The sequence below is a fragment of the Anolis carolinensis genome, chromosome 2 (genome assembly GCF_035594765.1).
Source record: "Anolis carolinensis isolate JA03-04 chromosome 2, rAnoCar3.1.pri, whole genome shotgun sequence".
In the NCBI taxonomy this organism is placed as follows: domain Eukaryota; kingdom Metazoa; phylum Chordata; class Lepidosauria; order Squamata; family Dactyloidae; genus Anolis; species Anolis carolinensis.
The window spans coordinates 148,491,337-148,505,542 of record NC_085842.1 but is presented as its reverse complement, the minus strand read 5'-3'; the positions used below and the strand labels follow the sequence as shown (position 1 = coordinate 148,505,542).

The 14,206-nt window shown below is 38.7% G+C and overlaps 1 protein-coding gene across 2 annotated transcripts in view; it reads right to left on the bottom strand.

Annotated features, from left to right (window-relative positions):
* Positions 1-2,303: 2,303 nt before the first annotated feature.
* ccdc40 (coiled-coil domain 40 molecular ruler complex subunit) overlaps positions 2,304-14,206 on the bottom strand; it is a 28,134-nt gene continuing 16,231 nt past the window's right edge. For both annotated transcript variants that reach the window (XM_008104160.3, XM_062970799.1), the window contains 8 exons: positions 13,878-14,123; positions 10,134-10,347; positions 8,897-9,066; positions 8,470-8,561; positions 7,836-7,956; positions 6,664-6,852; positions 4,745-4,903; positions 2,304-2,627 (listed from right to left, as the gene is read on the bottom strand). In XM_008104160.3, the coding sequence (XP_008102367.2) occupies positions 2,394-2,627; positions 4,745-4,903; positions 6,664-6,852; positions 7,836-7,956; positions 8,470-8,561; positions 8,897-9,066; positions 10,134-10,347; positions 13,878-14,123 (1,425 nt within the window). In that variant the 3' untranslated portion in view covers positions 2,304-2,393. The remainder of the gene's footprint in view (positions 2,628-4,744; positions 4,904-6,663; positions 6,853-7,835; positions 7,957-8,469; positions 8,562-8,896; positions 9,067-10,133; positions 10,348-13,877; positions 14,124-14,206) is intronic.

The following is a 14,206-nucleotide window of genomic DNA, read 5'->3' as shown; positions in this document are numbered from 1 at the left end:
CTCCACAGTAAGCCACAAAGCTGAGTCGTGTGAGAAAAGCTCTAAAATGTTGGGAAATCGATACATCGGTTCCAAATTCCTCTGCAACAAAATCACTGTTATACTGTTAGTCATGTTGGTGGTGATGGAAAACCTAAGAAAAGTGCATCCCCTGAACCCACGCTCTCAGTTACATTCTGTCTCAACTTCTCTTTCATTTCAAAATTAAAAGCATGCACAGCGTTGTTCAGCTGAGAGATTGAACCAACTAGAGTTTATAGGCAGATGTAAAAAGTTGTAAAGGCATGTTTGTGTAGGTGCACATAGAGATAATGTCCTTCCTGGCACCCTGCAGTGTGTCAACCAATTGCTATCTGGAAATTCACCTATAGGGACGCAGATCGCCAGCTGGACAAAGGTCCAGGCAATGATTATGATGGCTCCACCATTTCCAATTGACATTTTCTAGACATAGCCACTATCTTCCCAGCATGGGAATGGACCTGGGGACTCACCACCGATAGTCCCCCTCCATTCTGGAATTGATAGCTGCATAATCTAGTCATTCAACCATCTAGATGCTCATTGTTTCACACATTTCATTCACCAACACCCAGAGATGGGTGCACACATTCCGGGAGCCTCCCTGCCCCAGGAAATGCCTCCACTTACTGATCAGGCCCCAAGGTTGCTTACTCAGCAGGGAGGGGACCCCAGCTGTATCATCGCTGCCCGGCTAATGATACTGTGCCACCTAGGCCTGCCAGTCGGCTTGTCAGCACCGGCCAATCAAGGAAATGGGAGGGAATTTCAAACCCTAGCAATGTTAATGCATGCCATTTCTTCTGTATTAAAGTGACTACATCTCCCATATGCTTTATGCTTGTACATTTTGGCATCCATTGTGGTACACAACATCCTTTCTGCAGAATGAATAAGACTTCTGTCATTTGCCTTTGAACTGGTGAGATCCTGATTTTTGATCCAGAACATAAGTGGTTAGCGGAACTCGCCAGGTGGCCCTCTGTAACCGTGGGTTTTAGAAAACTGGAATTTTGGCTTCGGAAATAGCAGAAGTGTCCAGAAATCCACTGCTAGGTTTTTTAAAAAATTAAATAGTGCAAGAGATGGGGAGAGCCCCTATTTTAAAAATGAAATCACTGATCTAGGGGTTTTCAGTAGAGGAGATTCACTTTTTTCTTGCAGAAAAAAGGGAGCTGTTTAAGGGATTTGTAGTAGTTGAGAGCTATAAAAGGAAATCTGGAAGGAAGACTGTATGTGTCCCCAGGGCCACATTTTGTTCATCCTTGAGCTCGATGGACATTGGAAAGCCTGGATCACTTAGGATGATTTCACACAATAATCGGTCAAGCTTCATCAAACAAACAACTTCTTAGGACACATTATAGGAAGCTACAGAGGGAAGCAAAGCAAACAGTGCTTGCATTAAAAAAATGGTACAGCTAAGTAATGACAGATAGATGATAGAACTTGACCAAAAGTATCTTAAGTATTTTCTCCCTTTCTGTTTTGATCAAGTATCTTTCAAACAATTGGGCAATCAGTTCAGTCTCTTTTAACTGCAAGCTCTCTATAACAGCATGTCTTTAGTGAAGTAGGGGACAAAAGGAAAGCATGAACTATAAAACTACCCTTTTTTATTTCTCTTGGCTAGAGTGAATCTATTCTGTGTAAAAGGGAAACAAGATAGCAAAGCCACCTAAAACCTGAAATATCAAAGAAAGGGTCTTGATCCTAGCTCTGGAAAATAATATGAATACTTTCCAAAAGGTAAAATCATTCAAAATCAAGTGGATCCCTAAATAATTTTGGAGGCTTATAATTACTTGAGCCAGTATAAAAACAGGTGCTCATTAACATTATGTAACAAAATCTGAAAAAAATTGCTGTTCCTGGTTTGAAAGTGTTATTTTTTGTTTAATTGTGCAGTACTTACTCTGAAAGTAGATATTATACTCCAGAAACATCATTTTTTGTGGTGCCACAAACTGAGCTGAATTGCTTGAGACTTTGAGATATTCATTGAAAAACTAGAGCAAAATTAAACTGCAAAGCTTTTTGCAGTTTAATAAACCTTTTCCAAGATTTTATGGTAGAACCAATTAGAAAATGACATTTATAATACAGGAACAAAAATCATGTTACATATTGTAATAACTTGACATTTCAAGAAAAAAAGGAAATGGAAGAGATTCTTTTAAAAAACAGAACTCAAAACATTCACTTTGAGTGAGCTCTATATCCACACACCTTTTCCCTGTATCACATTATATTTTCCTCTGATGAAATTACAGACAATAATATTCCTTTCACAAACACATATTTATTGATGAAAAGACAAAATGTAAATGATGTACTCCCGGTCTCCTTCTTTCTGTTACTTTGCTGCTGCTTCATCCAAATTGTTTTTTTAGAATTTGGTTGATTTTCTGCAGAGTCCTTTGATAATGAGGGCATTCCCTCCCCACTTGATAAAGAATGATGCTGATGGCATGCAGCCGCTCGTCTATTTTCTGGCGTTCAACACGTATCATTATCTCAGAACGGCAGAGTGGGTTGTATTTCCCTTCCTTCACTGCTTGCAAGTGCTTCATGCGTGCCTGACTGGACACAATATCTGCAAGGTTCTTAGAAAAGCAACATTGAATATTTTAGAATAGACAAAAGTCTGTGGAAAAGACAACAGATCACAAGTACCTCTGTTGCATCTAGAGGTGAAAGGAGGCACACAGAAGAAATATGTTCTGGGCCCTTTTCAGACCAGTGACCAATTTTTAGTTGACAAGACCCCAGATAAAAAGAACAGTGAAATAAACATAATGTGTACTGCTAGAGAACTGTAAACACATTGCTTTGATAATCTCTCTCTCTGTGTCTCTCTCTCTGCCCCCACTCTCTCTCTCTCAAAAAAGGGAAAATTAGAGATTGATGGGCAATTGTGGTGGACTCTAACCATGGCTTTTTCCATTATGGTTTTAGAAATACCATCATAGAAGTCAACCACGTCCTGCAGAAGTTTATAGTTCTCAACATGGAGATAGACAGCTGAGTTAGCTAATAATAATAATAATAATAATAATAATAATAATAATAATAATAATGATGATGATGATGATTCATTTGTAACCCGCCCTCTCTCCCCAAGGGTAGGGAAAGCCTTACCCCTACTGCCCTCGACTTTGTCTGCCTGTCCCTTTATTCTCTCCTCTACATCTACTGCTTGTTAGACTTATACTTCTCGGGGACACTCATTTTCTGAGAACATGGCATTTTTGTTTTTCTCCTTTGTGCATGGAGACAGACAATGTGAGATAGTTAGATAGCTAGGTCCTGATTTAGTCTGCTATATATAAATGTAGTTATTTCAACAGTCTTTTATAACTTTTAAAGCTTGACTCTGCTCCTATTTTGCTGAACTTCATTCACTCTACTGCTATACTCAAGAAACTTCTGATCTGCTAAAACTGCTGTGGATGCTTTACATTTTAAAATGCTTATTACTTTTTGAAATTACTCAACACTATGGAAATGGAAAGAATGACTTATCACAATGAGGCATTTGCACCTTAAAATTACTCTCTCACACACAAACTGCATTAGTTTTTGCCAGCCAGGATGGACAAAGGTCAAGAAAAAGCTGAAAGGTTTTACCCATCCAAGTAATTTTGTGTTATACCAAGTATGAGCAAAATTTGTCTGCTTAATGGATTGCATCAATTAAACAGATGCCAAAGAGTCTATTCTTAATGGTGTCCAAGTCACAGTGGATGCCACCAACTGTACCACCAACACAGTTCACATTGAGAGATCACTTTCAGTTTGCTTAAGTTTTCAAATAATGATGAAACTACCATTAACTAAATCTGGTATAAATGGCTATGGACTAAAAGAGAAAGGGCTCATCTACATGATACAAGAATCCAGGACTCAGTAAGCAGTTAGCAAGTTCCTGTGTCTATATTAGTCCTCCCCACAAACCAGAGAACGAACTCACTGGACTTTTCATGCTATTTAGCTATAGTGCTATGATTCCACTTTAACTGCCATGGCTACGTCATACAGAATGCTATGATTTGTAGTTCGCCTAGGGCCTTGGGTCTTCTGGCAGACAGTTCTAAGTATCCCGCTCTAAACTTCAAATCCCAATATTCTGTAGGATGTATGATGTTGCCATGGCAGTGAAAGCAGAATCATGTACAATATGTGTGTGGTGTAAAATGATCTACTACAATTGTTATTTACTGTTCTAATGTAGCACAAATCCTATGTAAAATCATACTACGTATTTTGACATTAATATTGAAATCTGAAATATATACAGAAAGTCTTTACTTTCTTGATCAGTTGGAAGGGAACATACCAAAGATGAGAAGCTGCCCGATGACACAATAAGACAACTGTGGGGCAAAGCTAACTGGTTTACTAAGCTGTTTCTGCATCAAATGTGCTGCTTCTTCTCAACAAGCCTAGGTCTCCATGGAACCCTAGCTGTTTCTGCTGTGGCATAAACCATTTATTTATTTATTTATTTATTTATTAATCTATCATATTTATATCCTGCCTTTCTCAACCCCGGAGGGGACTCAAGGTGGCCTTACAACAGGCAGTAAATTGATGCCACATACATATATCAAATAATTACAATTAAAACCAATACTTAAAACATCAATTATTACAACATCAATTAAAATCACAGCATCCAAAACATAAACCTAGCATAATATGCAGTGTGGAAAAGCCTTACCTGCCGTTTCTTTGCCAGCAGCTTATCTGCCTGTACTTCAAGGTCTTCTATTTCACTATTCAAGATGGCAAGTTCGTCCTGCTTCTCCAGGAGAGCATTGCCCACATTCCGTTGTGCCGTCTCAAGCTGGTTTAGAGTTTTGTTGCATTCCTCAGCATTCTAGGGAAGTAAAAGGAAACCACACACTGTCTCTCAGTACATGTCCTGCTACAGAATATGAGTAATAATAATAATAATAACTTTATTTTTATACCCCACCCCATCTCCCCGAAGGGACTCGGGGCGGCTTACATGGGGCCTGACCCGATAAAACAAACAAATAACAGTAACAAAGCAATAAAACAATTATCCCAGTAAAAAACCTCAACATCAATAAAAACAATCATTAAAATCAACAAGCAGGATACAGTGTTAAAAACAGGAGACTAATTCGTAGATTCCAGGCGAAATGCAGAGTGTTACGAAATGGGAAAAGGAAATTTCACAGTTGAATGTACATTTACACTGCAGAATCAATGCAGTTTGATGCCACTTTAACTGCCATGACTCAATGCTATGGTGAGACACCAGCACCCTGACAGAGAAGGCCAAAGACCTTGTAAAATGACAACTTCCAGGATTCCATAGCATTGAGCCCCGACAGTTAATGTAGCATCAAACTGCATTAATTCTACAATGTAGATGCATCCTATGTTGCAAAAAAAAAAAACCCACATCCTCTGTCAAAGCAAATGATATGTTTTTTTTCCTAAACTGATGTTTGCTATGTGGGAAGATGCATTTAAGAGAATGAATCTTGCTTTTTCTGAGACAAAGTCAGTGTGTAAATTAAATAAAAACAAAATGTAATTTATGAGAAGGAATCAAAAGCTCTTCTCACACTTGACAGTTAATACCACTAGAATGCCATTTTAATTCCCACAGCTGTATCCTATAGAATCCTGCAATTTGTAGTTTGGTCAGAGGCACAGGAGGAGATTCCTGAAGGAGAATTGTTAAGAGCCCTTCCCTAAAGTCCAAATCCCAGGGTTTGTTGCATTTGTTACTAAGTCCTTTCTCTTGTTTGCTAAAAGGGAAATATTTTATTTCACCACAAGTGCAATATGTACATCCTTTATAGGAAATGTATGCCACATTTATTGCTCTCTTTGGCACCAGGAGGAAACTTCTCTTAATTGCAACATCTCAGTTCAGTCTTTTCATAGTCACAAAGGCAACAAAGATTCAAATGATTCTACTGCCATCTGACTAGGATGCAATTAGGGCCTTTGATTCGCAGTCCCAGGTTGGATGTCACTTCAATTCCAGTTCTAATTCACTGACTTTAAAATCATGTTTAAAAAAAGTACTCAGAGCAGCAGAAAAAAAGGGCTACAATGCCCCCCCCCCCCCCGGTATTGTACTTATTGGTGGCTATTTCAGGAAGCCATTTTACAGTTTCACACTATAGTCAGCCCTCCATATTTGCAGCCTTGCTTTTTTTGGATTTGATTATTCATAGAGTTTAAATATTTAAATATTCTCCCTAGGAATCTCTAGATTCTAGTATTATTTTAGAATTAGTTTCCAGTTTCCAGTGGATGTTGACTGTAGAGACATGCTGGAGGACCTAGAAATTCATAGAGATAGGGCTGATTCTACTTCTATATTAGTATTTTACTTGAGATAAAATTACAATTGTTTTACTATTTTTACTCAACAATTAATCAATAAATCCATGAACTGGTAGTAAATAGGAAATATAGTCAATGTCATACTGATTATTAGAACTGTTGCATTCATGCTGGATTAGTTCTTTATGCTATTACAGGGAAACAAAGCATAAATATGGTCAAAATATGTGTGTCTGTGTCCGTGCACACATGAAGATTCTAGCTATCACCTCCCCACTGAACTATTCCCTTTTTTGACTTTCTGACCTTCTGCGTCTCCTTGATCTTTTTCTTTAGCTCTAGCTTCTTATGGTGGAAATCGCCCTTGGTAAGCAGTTGTTTGTTCAGCTTGCTCTCGGCCTCTGCACGAATCACAATACTCTCTCGGCGGGCCACTGCAGCCTCTGTATCTCGCATTAGTTTCTCCTGCTGTTTCATCAGCTGCTGGTACCTTACCTACAGAGTGGAAGGGAGGCAGAGTCTGAAAGAACCACTAAATCATAAATGAGGAAGACATCACTTTTTGTGTATTATAATTAAACAATTCAGACAAGGCATAGCGAGACACATGAGCGGCAGTAGCCCAAAGCTTTGCAGAATGTGGTTTCATAGACTTCGAATTCTAGGCCTTGGGCGCTATATTCATCTGGGATTCTGCAATCAGCTTTGCAACTGTTGCATACCCTTGGCAGTTTTCATAAAATCATTGCAGAATTTCACCAGTGGTTGTAAAATGCCAACGTGCCTGCAAACATCTTTTGTAATGATACGTAGGTATCCACTCAGTACCTCCACTATCCCTATATTGCTTAATCTTTTAGCTGTCCTTCCAATAATAAATCTATAGATAATCTATAGATATATAGATAATTCCAACAGATTCAGCAACCAAAATTATACTCCTTGAACACAACTGAGTCACACCAATTTGAACAGTGATACGCTTTTTTGAAGGAACTGTTCCAGTGTCCTTGTTAATGGCTTCAAAACAAGATACAAAATGACCCAAGTTCAATATAATTCCTATATGCAACCTTCTCTCCTATAGACATCAAGAATGGTGGATATATCAGTGGAACAGGAAATGAGTAAAAATAGAGTGTTGCCTGTGCTGAAAAGTCCTCTGACTCAGTGCTTTAGGCTGGTGTTATGCCAGCTCTTGAAAGCTTTTGGTGCTTTGGGCAGACAGAAATCTGTTAGCACAAATCTGTGCAGTGTTCATAGTGGACTCCACAGAAAATGCTTCAGCTGTACTTCATAAAAAGGAAAAGCATCCTGTTCAGCAAGCCTTAAAAATGTTGATTTGTTATCATGAAATTTTTGGTTTTTATACCTGTTTTATATACCTTATATAACCCAAGGTTGGGAAAAAATTTCTTGGGCAGAAATATTATATATTATATATTAAGCCCTGATCTATACAACACTTCCTACCTTACCTGCATCCTATGGATCTCTGACTTCATGGCTCTGATCTCGCCTTGCCCAGTCTCAGAGTCCACTGCAGCACGCATTTCCTTGGCCAACTGTATCTTCTTCTCCCACTGCATCATCTGACATCTATATCACCCAATAACAAGAAAGAGGTTATAACACATCTGTTCACTCTGTGTTATCACAAGTGATATACATTAATTTTGAAATGTCACAAAACAATGGAGGTGTGTTCGGGAAGTAAACAACCAATATATTCTGGGATAGCCAACAAACCGTATTCCACATAAAATTAATCACTGATTTTTTTTTTTTTTTTTAAAAAACAACAATTTGCCACAGAGGCACTGATAGATAGAACTGAGTTTTTTCAGCAACAAAATTACTATAGCTTGAAAGGCATGAACATATTATCTTCTCTCAATAGACAGTCCCAAGAAAAACTTGTAGATCACAGAAAAAATGCAATTCGTTCTGGGACTAAAGGACACAATATGTAGAAATCTGGTAATTGTGGCTATATTGTAACTGATTATTTGATACCTCAACCCTCTAAATAGAGAGAGATACACCCACACACATATAGTTGCCACTGTACTATACAAGAATTCAAATGCTCTGTTAAACAACAGAACTCACTCTGCCTCCACTAGGCTGTTGAGGAGTCTCTCTTTTTCCTCCTGTAGACGGTCCAGCTTCTCTTGCATCTGAATTGATTCTTTTTCTGAGGCCTAGCAGCAGAAGGATGTTTTTTAGGATCCGTATTTCACTTGGACCAAAAAGGAGGCTTAGCACAGAGAATAATCGCTTTACTTTTTATATCATGTTAGCAGGGCCCTTGCTAAACTTTTCTTCATGATCCTCCATCCCAATAAAAGTGTACTGAGTCAACAGTTTATCTATGCTGATGTACCACCCTCCACATATAAGATTGCGATCAGTTGCTCCCACTGTTCCTGCCACAAAAGGTCTGCGAACCAGTTACTGGGAAAAACAGATAAAACAGAACAACAAGACCTCATCCAGATTATTCCTGGAAAATGTGTCTGAAGGGGATGGCAAATACCTTGAGAGAGCGCACAAACTCATTCTCCATTAAGGTGTTTCCTTGCTGCAGCTCTTCAGAATCCTCTCTGTTCTTGTTGATCAACAGATGTAGCTTGACTAAATCATTAGCCATGTTCTTCATGTGGCGCTCAATGTCCTTCAGCTCATTTTTCTCCTGCTGAATTTCATCTGGCAAGAAATAGTCAACAGGTCACAATGAAGAGGAGAGGCTGGTGGGGAAGTCTGCATACACAGACAGATACCTGTTTTACAAGCGTCCTGGCAATATCACTAAGCCCATGCTGCTGCACTGACAGATGTGCCATATCAGTGGATGAGAAGATATCATATATCCTGTCTTCATTTTTGCTGGCGAAACCATTGCATACCATGGAAATTAAAAGCCTAAAACTTTAAACACCCTTCTCTTTAGAGCTCTAATTATTGGTGGGATCTGAAGAACAAAATGTCCTTTTAAATTAGTGCTCTGTGCATTTTTCTATCTTAGCACTCCAAATTAAAATTACATTTTATTAGTTTTGCTGTTTCTTCTATGTTTTTAAGGTATATATTTTATGGTCCTTTGTTTTAGCTATGTATTTTAGCTATGTTGTACCCTACCTGAAGCCATAAGGAGAGGTGTGTAACTAATAAAACAAAACGTGATTTTTCTTCCCAAACGATGCTGAGCATTATTATTATTATTATTATTATTATTATTATTATTATTATTATTATTATTCTCTTGAAATAAAAATGTATTTAGAAACTAGGTTTCTGCATCTAGGAATATCTTTTAACATCAGAGAATAAACTATTGTACTGTGATTTGTGTGTTCAGCTAACTGATAGTAAATCAGTTAGTAAACACACAACCTGGTGCTGTAAGATTTGTAGAACTTGATAACTTATTGCTTAAGGAGACTTGAAAGTTATCACATCACACATAACCATCCGAGAAAAGCATACAATTGCCAACTACTATTGAGACCCCATAGACAATTATCACCCACCAAAACTGCTATTTTTCAAGGAATTGAAAAAGATCTTTGTTGTAAGACCTCATCACTATGACAGAAAAATATGTCTCCTCCTTCCTCCACACTAATTCTGTAATTAGTAATCATTGGTTTGCAGTCATAGACATGATTATATCTCTTGTCTGTCTGTCCATTTTCAAAGAAACCTGCAAATCGTTCAGTCAAAGCTGGGGTGCTCTACCTTATTACCACTTTTCCAGGAAGCATCACACTTACTTTCTATGCGGACTTTCTTTTGCTCCTTGATCGTGATTTCTTTCTTTAACATATCCAAGGAAGAGAGCTGCCCATCTCGCTCTTGGGTAAGTTTTACTAACTCTTTCTGCTGAATCAGCCACTCTCTCTGTAACTTCTCCACCTCCAACTCAATATCATCTATATGTTTAGTGAGTTTCTTGATTTCAATTTCCAAGGGCCCCAGTTCTTGTCCCTAGAGTCAATCAAAATGATTCTGTTTCATTCGTAGTGCATAGCTATACACTCAGCACAGAGGCACCAGAAGAACACAGTTGCACTGCTCACAGTTTATGGGTCTTTTGTTTTGTTTTGAAACAGTGTGTAGTCTAAGGATAGAGTATCTGGGAATTCTGGCAATTTTTTTTGGGGGGGGGGAGCTAATACGAATATTTTCATTAGCTCTGATTTATCCACTTAATTTGTTATCACTGTGATTTTAATCATTTTTGTACCTGAAACTACGGTTAAATGGGGGGAAAAGAGATGGGGACAGCATTAGAATCAGTAAGAAAATTGAGTAAATGTTAATGTTTTTAATGAGATAGTGAGCAATATCCACATGTGCAGAAATTTCTTATTTTTCATTATGACCTAAATACTCGATGCAAGCACAAGAATTCTTTCCTGATGGACAAGAAGCACTGTGAATGCAGCAGAACTTCAAGACTACGTTTACTCTTACATCAAGAAAAACTTCCCAATTTGTTTTTCTTGTACACTTATAACACAGTCTGATAAAACAAAATAAGTTTTAGCAACTTGGGGAAAACTAAGCAAGGAAAAACACATTTTTAGGCAGTGCCCCACTTCTTAACCTTATTTTCTGCCAAGCCTGTTGAAAATCTTGCAAATAATGTCAAAAAGGAGGATGGAGCAACAGCAGTAAGGAGATATAGGATGGATGAAAACTGCCATATAATCCAATTTAGAACTGCATCATATGATCAGTGCAGACCCATATAATGCAATTTAACCACATTGAACTGCATTATATAGGTCTATACTGACTATATAAGTCTATATAATTCCAAACTGCATTATATGGCAGTATAGATTCAGCTTGTATCTCATCACTACTCCACCCTTACTTAGATACCTAAGGCAGTTGCAATTTGCTATTCCACACACATTCTCATATGTGTATTAGTCCATTCTAAGCCATAAAAATAAGTGTGTGTATAATGAGAGCAAAATTAGTATGATATCAGCCAAGCAATCCACACACTTTGGACAGCTGATGTTGCTTTTGTTGTGGTAGATTTCCCATTGCTTTCATTGTATAGCTGTTTGCTATAAAATGAAAAACATATGAAACTCAATGTATTTGGAGAAGATACGTGGGATAGTATCTAAAACACATTCTGTAATAAAATAGTAAAAAAACAAGTGTGGCGTAGTGATTAGGTAAGTAGAATTGGCCAACCTACTGGGCTGTATATCTTTAGGTGGTAATTCATTATCTTTGACCAGTGTTCATCATGGCTAGGATTTACAAGCATTTGAATTTAAATCAACTGAATAGTGGAAGATGCCTGGCTAGACTTAGGCCGTATCTGTGCTGCCATATAATGCAGTTTGAACTGCATTATATTGCTTAGTGCTGACTCAGAAAATGGATTATATGAGTTTACACTGCCATATAATCAGGTTCAATGCAGTTAATCTGCAATCTGAAACTGCATTACATAGCAGTGTAGATGGGGCTTAAGTGTGGGAAAACTTGAGTTCAAATACCCTCAGCATCATGAATCTCATGGGGTTAACCTTGCAACTTTTAGACTGATTTTCCTGATTCTTCTGATTTTTTTAAAACTACTTTTTATTAGTTCTTCATATTTATGGCATTTTTTCTTGTAAGACTTTTTTTTACTCAAAGGTATTGGCAGTAGAATGCACTAGATTAATGGGGCTACTGCAGTGACAAGTCTTAGTAATAGATCCTAGAATCATAGAATCGTAGAATTGGAAGAGACCTCACGAGCCATCCAGTCCAACCCCTTGCCAAGAAGCAGGAATATCACATTGAAAGCACTCCTGACAGATGGCCATCCAGCCTCTGCTTAAAAGCCTCCAAGTTAGGAGCCTCCACCACACTCCAGGGCAGAGGGTTCCATTGCTCTCACAGTGAGGAAGTTCTTTCTGATGTTCAGGTGGAATCTCCTTTCCTGTAGTTCAAAGCCATTGTTCCACATCCTAGTCTCCAGGGCAGCAGAAAACAAGCTTGCTCCCTCCTCCCTATAACTTCCACTCACATATTTATACACGGCTATCATATCTCCTCTCAGCCTTCTCTTCTGCAAGCTAGACATGCCCAGCTCTTTAAGCTGCTCCTCATAGGGCTTGTTCTCCAGATCCTTGATCATTTTAGTTGCCCTCCTCTAGTGGACACATTCCAGCTTGTCAACATCTCTCTTCAATTGTGGTGACCAGAAATGGACACAGTATTCCAGGTGTGGTCTGACCAAGGCAGAATAGGAGGGCAGCATGTCTTCCCTGGATCTAGACACTATACTCCTATTGACGCAGGCCAAAATCCCACTGGCTTTTTTTTTTGCCGCCACATCACATTGTAGGCTCATGTTCAACTTGTTGTCCATGAGGACTCCAAGATCTTTTTCATATGTACTGCTGTCAAGCCAGGCGTCCCCCATTCTGTATCTTTGCATTTCATTCCCCTCCCATTTTCCCCCATCCTCCCCCATTTTGACTTGTTTATTCAGAAAGAAAAAGTAAGATACATTTTCACTCTAACTCACTACTGGATAACTTTGCAGGGTTAAAAGCTTTCTAAGACAAGACTAGACCATTTGTGTGGCACCCACGATGATGCCAGACTACAGTGTTCATTTACATAGCAATGGCAACATATGAACAGGCACACATTCCCTATCCTTAGGCTAAGAGTTTTCAAATAATTAGAGATTTTGACTGGATTTCAGAATACAGGAAGTCCACAGCAGGAGCGGCCCTAGTTTTTTCCAGGTGGTAAGCCAACCTAGGGCCGCGTGCCCCCCACACGAATTTGCGCGCCCCCATCCCAAACTTACTGGCGGCGGACGGCGGCGGCGACCATTGGGTCGCTCACTGCAGAACCAGGAAGTAGCCTGTATTCTCACAAGATCTCGCAAGATTTCCACGAGATCTCGCAAAATATTGCGAGAATACAAAATACTTCCTGGTTCCGTGGCAAGCGACCCAGTGGTCGCCGCCGCCTGCTGCCGCCGCCGATTCGGGTGCGCCCAGGAAGGCGCTGAACCTGAAGCGGGGGCTTCAGCGGCATCCATGAAGAACCGGGCCTGGTCCACAGGCACAGGGGGATTTTATTCTGACCTCCCTATAAAGATCCAAGTCACTTTTAAAATTTCTCTGGAAATTCAAAATAAAAACTAGTTTTGTCAAGTTTTAAAGGTAGGAGTTTGCTGGTAGATTCCAGGATAGGTTAAAATAATATGGTAAACATTTTTTTTTTAAATTGAATGTAGTTTTAATAATGTTAATATAACATTGTATTGTAATGTTTTATGTTCCATGACACAAAATATTTAATTGGTTTTGCATTTTTATATTCATATTTATTTGCTCTGTTTTTAATTGTATTGTGTTGTGTTTGCTGTTAGCTGCCTTGAGTTCTTATACCAGGAGAAAGGTGGAATAAAAAAAGTAAATAATAATATAATAAATACGTACATAGATAAATAAATAAATAATAAGTACTGTACATACCCCAAGTTGAGAAATCAGCATTTCCAATTTCTTGTTGTACAGGTTGATCACCCCTTGTTTGCGTCCAATCAGGAGGTTACGCTTAGCAATTTCAGCTTCACTATGACTGATTTGTTTGTTGAGGTTGTCCATTTTGCTGTCTACATCCGACAGGGTCTTCTCAAACATATTCAGCTTGCAGCTGGTGTTTGTGATATTCAGTTCAGTTTGGGCTGTGTCATTCTCAACCTTGGTGAGCTGTATGTCCTAGGGACAATAAGGAGAGGGTAAGGAGAGGAGAAAAATGTGTCTATGGATGTTTATTGGAAGTGTTTGGATGTATTGGGTAA